This window comes from Blennius ocellaris, assembly GCF_963422515.1.
Source record: "Blennius ocellaris genome assembly, contig: SCAFFOLD_172, whole genome shotgun sequence".
Taxonomy (NCBI): Eukaryota; Metazoa; Chordata; class Actinopteri; order Blenniiformes; family Blenniidae; genus Blennius; species Blennius ocellaris.
The window spans coordinates 42,501-55,000 of NW_027662246.1; the positions used below are offsets into that span (position 1 = coordinate 42,501).

Here is a 12,500-nt window from a genome sequence, read left to right on the forward strand (position 1 = left end):
AGTTTCACCTGGTTTGTTGGTCCAGTTTCACCTGGTTTACTGGTCTAGTTTCACCTGGTTTGTTGGTCCAGTTTCACCTGGTTTACTGGTCTAGTTTCACCTGGTTTGTTGGTCCAGTTTCACCTGGTTTACTGGTCTAGTTTCACCTGGTTTGTTGGTCCAGTTTCACCTGGTTTACTGGTCCAGTTTCACCTGGTTTGTTGGTCTAGTTTCACCTGGTTTACTGGTCCAGTTTCACCTGGTTTGTTGGTCTAGTTTCACCTGGTTTGTTGGTCCAGTTTCACCTGGTTTGCTGGTCCAGTTTCACCTGGTTTACTGGTCCAGTCACCTGGTTTACCAGGGGAGGAGGAGCTCCAACTGGTTTCCTGTTTCTTTAAAATCCAGACTTTACTGAAGTTGGACCCAGAGGACCTGGTGTCCTTCAGGGACCAGGTGGAGCAGCTTGCTGGATCAGAACCAGGGCCTGGACCAGAACCAGGACCTGGACCAAAACCAGGGCCTGGACCAGAACCAGGGCCTGGACCAAAACCAGGGCCTGGACCAGAACCAGTATTGAGCGATATCAGGTCTATAAATAAGCAGATGATCGGTTTGTTTAGTCGCCACGTACAGACTGTCTGTCTGAGCTCATCAAGGGATTACACACACACACACACACACACACACACACACACACACACACACACACACACACACACACACACACACACACACACACACACACACACACACACACACACACACACACACACACACACACACACTAACTTCATTATGGACGCTGCAGCTTCCTGCTGTTTGCTCTCAGTGTTTCTTGTTCTTTGTGTCTCACCGGGCCGCTGGCTGTGGTTCTGTCTGGTTCTGGTTCTGTCTGGGTCTGGTTCTGTCTGGTTGTGGTCCTGGTTGTGGTTGTGTGACTGGTCCTGGTTGTGGTTGTGTGACTGGTCCTGGTTGTGGTTGTGTGTGACTGGTCCTGGTTGTGTCTCCAGAGGTGCAGTGGGACTGGAGGGAGCAGCTCTGCCATCATGGACCAGCTTCTAGGAGGTAGGTCCAGTGTCTCAACATGAGTCTCTTCTCTCTGTCTCTCTCTCTCTGTGTCTCTCTGTCTCTGTCTCTCTGTCTCCCGTCTCTCTGTCTCCCGTCTCTCCGTCTCTCTGTCTCCGTCTCTTCACTTTCCACCGTCTCTCCTGAGGACACGTCTCAGGAAGTGAAGAATTCACTTCCTTTCCTCCCTGAAGGAAAACACTTCCTTTCCTCCCTGAAGGAAAATATTTTGCTGCTCCAAGTTTCCTTCCTCTTTCTGGTCTGATCATTACAGGGTCAGTAGGTTAGTAATGGTTAGTGGGGGTCAGTAGGTTAGTAATGGTTAGTGGGTCAGTTGGTTAGTAATGGTTAGTGGGTCAGTTGGTTAGTAATGGTTAGTGGGGGTCAGTAGGTTAGTAATGGTTAGTGGGTCAGTAGGTTAGTAATGGTTAGTGGGGGTCAGTGGGTTAGTAATGGTTAGTGGGTCAGTTGGTTAGTAATGGTTAGTGGGGGTCAGTAGGTTAGTAATGGTTAGTGGGTCAGTAGGTTAGTAATGGTTAGTGGGGGTTAGTGGGTTAGTAATGGTTAGTGGGGGTCAGTGGGTTAGTAATGGTTAGTGGGGGTCAGTAGGTTAGTAATGGTTAGTGGGGGTCAGTGGGTTAGTAATGGTTAGTGGGGGTCAGTAGGTTAGTAATGGTTAGTGGGGGTCAGTGGGTTAGTAATGGTTAGTGGGTCAGTAGGTTAGTAATGGTTAGTGGGTCAGTTGGTTAGTAATGGTTAGTGGGGGTCAGTAGGTTAGTAATGGTTAGTGGGTCAGTAGGTTAGTAATGGTTAGTGGGGGTCAGTGGGTTAGTAATGGTTAGTGGGTCAGTTGGTTAGTAATGGTTAGTGGGGGTCAGTAGGTTAGTAATGGTTAGTGGGTCAGTAGGTTAGTAATGGTTAGTGGGGGTCAGTTGGTTAGTAATGGTTAGTGGGGGTCAGTGGGTTAGTAATGGTTAGTGGGGGTCAGTAGGTTAGTAATGGTTAGTGGGGGTCAGTGGGTTAGTAATGGTTAGTGGGGGTCAGTTGGTTAGTAATGGTTAGTGGGGGTCAGTGGGTTAGTAATGGTTAGTGGGGGTCAGTGGGTTAGTAATGGTTAGTGGGTCAGTAGGTTAGTAATGGTTAGTGGGGGTCAGTAGGTTAGTAATGGTTAGTGGGTCAGTAGGTTAGTAATGGTTAGTGGGTCAGTGGGTTAGTAATGGTTAGTGGGGGTCAGTGGGTTAGTAATGGTTAGTGGGGGTCAGTGGGTTAGCAATGGTTAGTGGGGGTCAGTAGGTTAGTAATGGCTAGTGGGTCAGTAGGTTTGTAATGGTTAGTGGGTTAGTGGGGGTCAGTAGGTTAGTAATGGTTAGTGGGTCAGTAGGTTAGTAATGGTTAGTGGGGGTCAGTGGGTTAGTAATGGTTAGTGGGGGTCAGTGGGTTAGTGGGGGTCAGTAGTGGTCAGTGGGTTAGTGGGGGTCAGTGGGTTAGTGGGGCCAGTGGGTTAGTAATGGTTAGTGGGGGTCAGTAGTGGTCAGTGGGTTAGTGGGGGTCAGTGGGTTAGTGGGGCCAGTGGGTTAGTAATGGTTAGTGGGGGTCAGTAGTGGTCAGTGGGTTAGTGGGCGTCAGTGGGTTAGTGGGGGTCAGTGGGTTAGTAATGGTTAGTGGGGGTCAGTAGTGGTCAGTGGGTCAGTAGGTCAATGATGTCACCGCCTGCCGTGCGTCCTCTTCCCCTCCTGTTGTTCCGGATCCTTCCTGGACGTGACCTCTGACCTCCTGGTCCCGTCAGACTGGGTCAGACCTGAGACAGGAAGTGACAGGAAGTGGTCTGGACTCGGTGGAGGGTACTGACATGGTCTGATTGTAATCTGATTACATTTTCTCCAGATGGGAGTCTTGCAGAAGCCACGCCTCTCCGCGACAGGATGGCCCTCTACCAGGCCGCCATCTCCAAACAGGAAGTCCCGCCCCCTTCTGCCAACGGGAGTTTGATGAGACAGGAAGTGAGTTGATCAGGTTTCACCACGTTTCCCTTCTTCCTCCATCTGTCCTGCTCTGCCTCTCCTCCGTTCCTCTCTTGGTTCTTGGTTCTTGGTTGCAGAACAGCTGCACTTCCTGTCGCCGCTCGCTAAGCTTCTTCTTCTGCGTCACCTTTGTGTCCAGGCGGATCAGCTGGAGGCCTCCAGGGGGCAGCAGAAGGAGAACGTTCCTCCGTTCTGTCTGGACCTGGTGAGGATCTCCCTGTGGTTCTTCTTCTGGAGGTTCCTCTCAAACCTTCACCTTGTTCTTTGGTTTCAGAGTCCAGAGTCTGAGGCCAACGGCAGGAGAACCTTCATCTCGGAGAACGGCGGTACCTCCTCCTTCGGTTCTTCCTCGTGTCACCGTTTACTGGAGCTTCTGTGCTTGTTGTTCTTCTCCTCGCGGCTCCAGAACCTGCAGTGCTTCTAGAACCTGCAGCACTCCTAGAACCTGCAGCACTTCTAGAACCTGCAGCACTCCTAGAACCTGCAGTGCTTCTAGAACCTGCAGCACTCCTAGAACCTGCAGCGCTCCTAGAATCTGCAGCGCTTCTAGAACCTGCAGCGCTCCTAGAACCTGCAGTGCTTCTAGAACCTGCAGCACTCCTAGAACCTGCAGCACTTCTAGAACCTGCAGCACTCCTAGAACCTGCAGTGCTTCTAGAACCTGCAGCGCTCCTAGAACCTGCAGTGCTTCTAGAACCTGCAGCGTTCCTAGAACCTGCAGCGTTCCTAGAACCTGCAGCGCTCCTAGAACCTGCAGTGCTTCTAGAACCTGCAGCACTCCTAGAACCTGCAGCACTTCTAGAACCTGCAGCACTCCTAGAACCTGCAGTGCTTCTAGAACCTGCAGCGCTCCTAGAACCTGCAGTGCTTCTAGAACCTGCAGCGTTCCTAGAACCTGCAGCGTTCCTAGAACCTGCAGCGCTCCTAGAACCTGCAGCGCTCCTAGAACCTGCAGCGTTCCTAGAACCTGCAGCGCTCCTAGAACCTGCAGCGCTCTACTGAGCTCTATTGAGAAGAAGCTCCACTGAGATGACTAACCCAGACTAACCCAGACTTAACCAGATTAAACAGACTAAACCAGACTAACCCGACTAACCAGACTAACCAGACTAACCCAGACTAACCAGACTAACCCGACTAACCCGACTAACCCGACTAAACAGACTAAACCAGACTAACCAGACTAACCAGACTAAACCAGACTAACCAGACTAAACCAGACTAACCAGACTAACCCGACTAAACAGACTAAACCAGACTAACCAGACTAAACCAGACTAACCAGACTAACGGATAAATCAGATCAGTAAAAACTTCACATTAAAGTGACGTACTGAAAGTGTTGATTGTAAAAGTACTTGAGGTATTATTAACTGCTCCACCATGAAGCTGGTTATTGATCCTTCATCAGGTTCAGTTTATTGATCAGTTTATTGATCAGTTTATTGATCAGTTTGTTGATCAGTTTGTTGATCAGTTTATTGATCAGTTTATTGATCAGTTTGTTGATCAGTTTGTTGATCAGTTTATTGATCAGTTTATTGATCAGTTTGTTGATCAGTTTGTTGATCAGTTTATTGATCAGTTTATTGATCAGTTTGTTGATCAGTTTATTGATCAGTTTATTGATCAGTTTGTTGATCAGTTTGTTGATCAGTCGATCAGCATTATATTTCACGTTTTTCTCAAAGTAATTTTTTGAATTGAGGCTGAACTGGTTGAGCTCCCCCTGGTGGCTGCTGCTGCTCATTGCTCCTCCTCCTCCTCCTGCAGGCTCTCCTCCTCTTCCTCCTCCTTCGTCCTCCGGTCAGAAAGACTCGTCTCAGGTCAAAACGTCTCGGGTCAGTTGTCCACTCACTTTCTGAGGAGACGATGGAGGGACGTGCAGACGGGTTTTAATCTGTCTCTCCCTCTGTCTGTCTGTCTCTCTCTCTCTGTCTCTCTCTCTCTGTCTGTCTGTCTGTCTGTCTGTCTGTCTGTCTGTCTGTCTGTCTGTCTGTCTGTCTGTCTGTCTGTCTGTCTGTCTCTCTCTCTCTCTCTCTGTCTCTCTCTCCCTCTGTCTGTCTGTCTCTCTCTCTCTGTCTCTCTCTCCCTCTGTCTGTCTGTCTCTCTGTCTGTCTGTCTGTCTCTCTCTCTCTCTGTCTGTCTCTCTGTCTGTCTGTCTGTCTCTCTCTCTCTGTCTCTCTCTCTGTCTCTCTCTCCCTCTGTCTGTCTCTCTCCCTCTGTCTCTCTCTCCCTCTGTCTGTCTCTCTCCCTCTGTCTCTCTCTCCCTCTGTCTGTCTCTCTCTCTCTCTGGCTCTCTCTCTCTCTCTCACTCTGTCTCTCTCTCTCTCACTCTCCCTCCCCCCCCCCTCCCCACAGGTGTTCCGTGTGGCGGAGAGAGAGAGTTGTGTGTCGTGTCAGAAGACGGTGTATCCTCTGGAGAGGCTGGTGGCCAACCAGCAGGTTTACCACGGCTCCTGCTTCCGCTGCTGCCACTGCAACACCAAGCTGAGGTCAGTCCTGGTCCTGGTCCTGGTCCTGGTCCAGGTCTGAGACGTACAGGTCCAGTCTGCTAACCCCCCCCCCCCCCCCCCCCTGTCCCCCCCTGTCCCCCCCTGCCTGCAGCCTGGGGAACTACGCCTCCCTGCACAGCACGGTGTACTGCAAGCCTCACTTCTGCCAGCTGTTCAAGGCCAAAGGAAACTACGACGAGGGCTTCGGCCACCGGCCGCACAAGGAGCTGTGGGAGAGCCGGGTGGAGGCAGGGGATGCCCCGGCGCCGGGCGGAGGCTCCGCCCAGAGCCCGGCGCCGGAGCCTCCTCCACCCCGGGAGCCCGGCGGCCCCGGCGTGGAGGCCTCCCCCCTGGCCAAGGTGACGGTGCTGGCCGCCACCATGGAGGCTCTGGGCCAGGCGTCCGGCGAGAAGAGCGAGCGGCCGGCCGAGGCCCGCCGCCTCAAGATCTCCTGGCCGCCGCCGCCGGGGGCGGAGCCAGAGGAGTCTCCCAGGGCCGCCGACGGAGGCTCCGGGGGCAGGACCGTCAGGGGGAAGTGGCCCCCCGAGGAGGAGGCCCCGGGGTCCCCCCGTCTGCACCGCACCTCCTCCCTGAAGGAGCGCAGCATGGCCTTTACCCGGGCAGCGAGCGACCTGGCTCCTCCACCTCCCGCCAGGAGACGCAGCCCCTCGCCTCCACCCGCCAGGAGACGCAGCCCCTCGCCTCCACGCAGCCCCTCACCTCCACCCACCAGGAGACGCAGCCCCTCGCCTCCTCCTCCCGCCAGGAGACGCAGCCCCTCGCCTCCTCCACCCGCCAGGAGACGCAGCCCCTCGCCTCCACCCGCGCCTCCTCAGCTCAGCCCGGACTCGTCCACTGAGGACAGCTGCGTGGACGTCCACACCAGCTCCGGGGAGGAGGATGTGACGGACCTGCAGCAGGAGGAGGAGATGGAGGAGGTGGAGGAGGGCGGAGGAGGCGTGCTGCAGGAGGAGATGAAAGGAGATGAAAGCCTCACTGTGGTCCCGTCTCCGGGGGCGGGGGAGCAGGAGGAGGGCTTCTGGGACAGCGAGGAGGTGGAGGAGCTGACGGTGGAGGAGGTGATCAAAAGAAACCGACACTACGAGGAGGAGGAGGAGGAGGAGGTGGAGGTGGAGGAGGTGTGAGCGCCTCCTCTAGCAGAAAGTCTTTGTGCCTCTTCTGAGCGTCTGAAAGGAAAACTCTCCGTCTGTAAACCGAATAAATTACTTCAAAGTAACTTGGTCGCCTCTTTCTGCTGATCGTCTCAACTCAAGTTACTCTGGTGGAGGAAGTTACTCTGGTGGTGGAGGAAGTTACTCTGGTGGAGGAAGTTACTCTGGTGGTGGAGGAAGTTACTCTAGTGGAGGAAGTTACTCTGGTGGTGGAGGAAGTTACTCCGGTGGAGGAAGTTACTCTAGTGGTGGAGGAAGTTACTCTAGCGGTGGAGGAAGTTACTCTAGTGGAGGAAGTTACTCTAGTGGAGGAAGTTACTCCGGTGGAGGAAGTTACTCTAGTGGTGGAGGAAGTTACTCTAGCGGTGGAGGAAGTTACTCTAGTGGAGGAAGTTACTCTAGTGGAGGAAGTTACTCTAGTGGTGGAGGAAGTTACTCCGGTGGAGGAAGTTACTCTGGTGGTGGAGGAAGTTACTCCGGTGGAGGAAGTTACTCTGGTGGAGGAAGTTACTGTGGTGGTGGAGGAAGTTACTCTGGTGGTGGAGGAAGTTACTCCGGTGGAGGAAGTTACTCTGGTGGTGGAGGAAGTTACTCCGGTGGAGGAAGTTACTCTGGTGGAGGAAGTTACTCTAGTGGTGGAGGAAGTTACTCTAGTGGTGGAGGAAGTTACTCTGGTGGTGGAGGAAGTTACTCTAGTGGTGGAGGAAGTTACTCTGGTGGTGGAGGAAGTTACTCTGGTGGTGGAGGAAGTTACTCTAGTGGTGGAGGAAGTTACTGTGGTGAATCCAGTAGATCTGCAGCATGTTTTCATGTTTTCATGTTTTCATGTTTTCATGATGTGATGGAAACACTGGAGATCGACTGGATTCAAGAAACGACACGACGTCTGTCTGTTGGGTCTCTGCTTAGACCAGGACCTACAGTAGAACCAACCAGGACCTACAGTAGAACCAACCAGGACCTACAGTAGAACCATCAACCAATGAGAGACCAGATGTTCATTAGCATCATTAGCATCATTAGCATCATTAGCATTCACAGCTTAAGCATCAAACTAGCTGATTGTAGCTTGAAAACTATTTCTTTCCTAAAGTGTCAATGGAGCATCTTCCTCCCACGGACAACCAGTCCTTACAGGCCACCAGGCCGTGAGTCCACCAGGCCCACAGTCCACCAGGCCCACAGTCCACCAGGCCCACAGTCCACCAGGCCCACAGTCCACCAGGCCCACAGTCCACCAGGCCACGGCTGCAACAACTCCTTGGGAACCAGGTGACCTCTGCAGCCCTCCTGCGGCGGCGAGGTGCTGGGACGTCGGACTATTGTTCCCAAAGGCAGGAAGGAAGCAGGGAACTGTATCGGGGCGCTGGTGTTCCACTTGGCTCTGGCGGCTGGAAAAGGAAGAACCGGAGGAGGGACGGAGGCTCTGGAGGTCCATCATCACGCTGACGTTCAGTCGCACCAGGATGTGGTTCTTCCAGCCTCAACATTCTCAGCATAGCTTCAGATTTCAGGAAATGCTGAGGCGAGGCGGCGGCGGCGGCGGCGGCACGCCGGGAGAGGCGACCCGGTGTCGTCCTCCTCCTCCTCGGTGGCACAGCAGGGGGCCGGCGTTCACACGGAGCTGCACGTACGCACCGGAGAGCGGCACGTACGCACCGGAGAGCGGCACGTACGCACCGGAGGGCGGCACGTACGCACCGGAGAGCGGCACGTACGCACCGGAGAGCGGCACGTACGCACCGGAGGGCGGCACGTACGCACCGGAGGGCGGCACGTACGCCCGGAGGGCGGCACGTACGCACCGGAGAGCGGCACGTACGCACCGGAGAGCGGCACGTACGCACCGGAGAGCTGCACGTACGCACCGGAGAGCGGCACGTACGCACCGGAGAGCGGCACGTACGCACCGGAGAGCTGCACGTACGCACCGGAGAGCGGCACGTACGCACCGGAGAGCGGCACGTACGCACCGGAGGGCGGCACGTACGCCCGGAGGGCGGCACGTACGCACCGGAGAGCGGCACGTACGCACCGGAGGGCGGCCAAGTGCCTCGGCTCAGGATCAACCAGACCAGAGGCACGGCGGCAGAAAGGCTTGAGAAAACATTCACGTGTGGATTTGCTTCAAGCCCGACGGAACTGGACGCTCAACAAATGTCAGAGCAAGTCGTGGGAAATCTAGAAGTCAGGAGCACAAACTGATCAGTCGCTCTGTTTTCATCAATTCCTCTACACATCTGATCAGGTCACATTGATTAAACGAGACATAGACATAGATTTCCAGAGTCCCCACCAGGAATCTTGCCGTTAGCTGAAACGGAGTCAGAGCGACTCGCCGTCAGACGTTTCCTCACAAACAGTTCCAGAATGCTGGAACGAGTCGGAGCCACAGTTCAGGACTCATTCAGGACTCGGTGGGGTATTAGTCTGCACAGAGCGACTCAGAGACGCTGGGAGCTGCTCCAACAACCAACACAGCTCCCCCTGCTGGCGGCAGGAAGTTGCTGGCAGAGCAACAGTCACTCAGAACTGAACACCGAACATAACCGTGAGGGAAGCTCCGATCGGGTTCCTGCTGGAGAGTCCGATACCGTCTGACATCACACGGGTCGGCTGTAGACCTTCTGGTTGATTGATGATGATGATGATGATGATGATGGTGATGATGATGATGGTGAGGGTGAGGGTGATGGTGATGATGATGGTGAGGGTGATGGTTTGACGATCTGACGATCCCGAGTGACGATCCTGAGATCCTCCAGATTACCGAGTCAGAGAAGTTCCAAGGACAAGGGAGACGAACGATGTCCTGCTGTTTCGGTGTATTATTGTATATATTGTGTATATATATGTATATGTTGGTGTTATACTTGGTATGAAAGGCACAATGTGACCAGTGACAGATAGATATAAAACACTAGATGCCACCAGGCCGCCATCTTGGAGAGGTCTCCATCTTGGAGAGGTCTTCATCTTGGAGAGGTCTTCATCTAGGAGAGGTCTTCCTCTTGGAGAGGTCTTCCTCTTGGAGAGGTCTTCCTCTTGGAGAGGTCTCCATCTAGGAGAGGTCTTCCTCTTGGAGAGGTCTCCATCTTGGAGAGGTCTTCCTCTTGGAGAGGTCTCCATCTTGGAGAGGTCTTCCTCTTGGAGAGGTCTTCCTCTTGGAGAGGTCTCCATCTTGGAGAGGTCTTCCTCTTGGAGAGGTCTTCCTCTTGGAGAGGTCTCCATCTAGGAGAGGTCTTCCTCTTGGAGAGGTCTCCATCTTGGAGAGGTCTCCATCTTGGAGAGGTCTTCCTCTTGGAGAGGTCTTCCTCTTGGAGAGGTCTCCATCTAGGAGAGGTCTTCCTCTTGGAGAGGTCTCCATCTTGGAGAGGTCTTCCTCTTGGAGAGGTCTCCATCTTGGAGAGGTCTTCCTCTTGGAGAGGTCTTCATCTTGGAGAGGTCTTCCTCTTGGAGAGGTCTCCATCTAGGAGAGGTCTTCCTCTTGGAGAGGTCTTCCTCTTGGAGAGGTCTTCATCTTGGAGAGGTCTTCCTCTTGGAGAGGTCTCCATCTAGGAGAGGTCTTCCTCTTGGAGAGGTCTCCATCTTGGAGAGGTCTTCCTCTTGGAGAGGTCTCCATCTTGGAGAGGTCTTCCTCTTGGAGAGGTCTCCATCTTGGAGAGGTCTCCATCTTGGAGAGGTCTTCCTCTTGGAGAGGTCTCCATCTTGGAGAGGTCTTCCTCTTGGAGAGGTCTTCCTCTTGGAGAGGTCTCCATCTAGGAGAGGTCTTCCTCTTGGAGAGGTCTCCATCTTGGAGAGGTCTTCCTCTTGGAGAGGTCTCCATCTTGGAGAGGTCTCCATCTTGGAGAGGTCTTCCTCTTGGAGAGGTCTCCATCTTGGAGAGGTCTTCCTCTTGGAGAGGTCTCCATCTTGGAGAGGTCTTCATCTTGGAGAGGTCTTCCTCTTGGAGAGGTCTCCATCTTGGAGAGGTCTTCATCTTGGAGAGGTCTTCATCTTGGAGAGGTCTTCATCTTGGAGAGGTCTTCATCTTGGAGAGGTCTCCATCTTGGAGAGGTCTCCATCTTGGAGAGGTCTTCCTCTTGGAGAGGTCTTCATCTTGGAGAGGTCTTCCTCTTGGAGAGGTCTTCCTCTTGGAGAGGTCTTCATCTTGGAGAGGTCTTCCTCTTGGAGAGGTCTTCATCTTGGAGAGGTCTCCATCTTGGAGAGGTCTTCATCTTGGAGAGGTCTTCCTCTTGGAGAGGTCTCCATCTAGGAGAGGTCTTCCTCTTGGAGAGGTCTCCATCTTGGAGAGGTCTTCCTCTTGGAGAGGTCTTCATCTTGGAGAGGTCTTCATCTTGGAGAGGTCTTCATCTTGGAGAGGTCTCCATCTTGGAGAGGTCTTCCTCTTGGAGAGGTCTTCATCTTGGAGAGGTCTTCCTCTTGGAGAGGTCTTCCTCTTGGAGAGGTCTTCATCTTGGAGAGGTCTTCCTCTTGGAGAGGTCTTCATCTTGGAGAGGTCTCCATCTTGGAGAGGTCTTCATCTTGGAGAGGTATCCCCTACCTAACCCTAACCCCTACCTAACCCAACCCAACCTAACCTAACCTAACCTAACCTAACCTAACCTAACCTAACCTAACCTAACCTAACCTAACCCAGCTCCTCACCAGGGATCTTGTTGAGAACCCTGACTTGTCTTCCTGCTAGCATAGCATGCTACATGACGAGTGCACCGTCAATCAGGGACACTGGAGCTGCAGCTTTGTGTTCGGGTGGAGCTGCAGCTTTGTGTTCGGGTGGAGCTGCAGCTTTGTGTAAGGGTGGAGCTGCAGCTTTGTGTAAGGGTGGAGCTGCAGCTTTGTGTTCGGGTGGAGCTGCAGCTTTGTGTAAGGGTGGAGCTGCAGCTTTGTGTTCGGGTGGAGCTGCAGTTTTGTGTTCGGGTGGAGCTGCAGCTTTGTGTTCGGGTGGAGCTGCAGCTTTGTGTTCAGGTGGAGCTGCAGCTTTGTGTAAGGGTGGAGCTGCAGCTTTGTGTTCGGGTGGAGCTGCAGCTTTGTGTTCGGGTGGAGCTGCAGCTTTGTGCTCGGGTGGAGCTGCAGCTTTGTGCTCAGCAGTGCTAAAGAGACGCTTCCCTGGACATTTTGAATAAAACTTGAAAAGCTTTTGCTGTAATCATCAAAATACTTTGTTAAAAGTTGCAGAAAGTTGGTGCAGCTTTCTTTCTCCATCATCCTGACGGAGAAATTCAAGCCGCTCCGTGTCTTCGGTCCAAAAGGCTGTAAACGCTGCGTCCCGGCAGAATGTGCAGATGTTTTCACACGTGCGGATTAGTTTGATGCACATCACACGTGTGAAAGCTGTGGAGCCGGGGGTTGTGTTGTTAGCGAGGATTCAGCGGGGGCCGGTCGCGGAGCATTCCTCCTCCCGCCGTCCAGCTGATTACTCCACCTCTGCAAACATCTGGCGCGCCGCCACCGCCTCCCTTGCACCGGGAGCCCAGGAGCTTCTTCACGCCGGGGTGAGCCGCAAGGCAGCGGCACCCCGGGGCCACGCGACGCACACCTCGAGCTGGAGAGCAAACCGCCGTCCGCACGTCCCAACCGGCGTCCATACGTCCATACGTCCATACGCCCATACGCCTTGCTCACTGACTGGCTGGTCCAGTCGGCCAACTTCCATATGGACGGACCAGAGGGCTGCAGGACTGGGCTTTCTGGCTTTCTGCATGTTTGTACAGGGAAGCCGGTGGTGCGCTCACACACCATGCTGCAGGACACACACACACACACAC

General features: G+C 53.8%; 1 protein-coding gene across 1 annotated transcript in view; it reads left to right on the forward strand.

Moving 5' to 3' along the window:
* Positions 1-8,917, forward strand: part of lima1a (LIM domain and actin binding 1a) — a gene marked incomplete at its 3' end in the record, with an annotated part of 21,635 nt that extends 12,718 nt beyond the window's left edge. Inside the window, exons 6-14 of the mRNA XM_080521414.1 lie at positions 990-1,044; positions 2,929-3,044; positions 3,205-3,270; positions 3,340-3,391; positions 4,839-4,906; positions 5,427-5,560; positions 5,673-6,699; positions 8,018-8,164; positions 8,234-8,917. Of these exons, the coding sequence (XP_080377540.1) occupies positions 990-1,044; positions 2,929-3,044; positions 3,205-3,270; positions 3,340-3,391; positions 4,839-4,906; positions 5,427-5,560; positions 5,673-6,699; positions 8,018-8,164; positions 8,234-8,917 (2,349 nt within the window). The remainder of the gene's footprint in view (positions 1-989; positions 1,045-2,928; positions 3,045-3,204; positions 3,271-3,339; positions 3,392-4,838; positions 4,907-5,426; positions 5,561-5,672; positions 6,700-8,017; positions 8,165-8,233) is intronic.
* Positions 8,918-12,500: the final 3,583 nt, after the last annotated feature.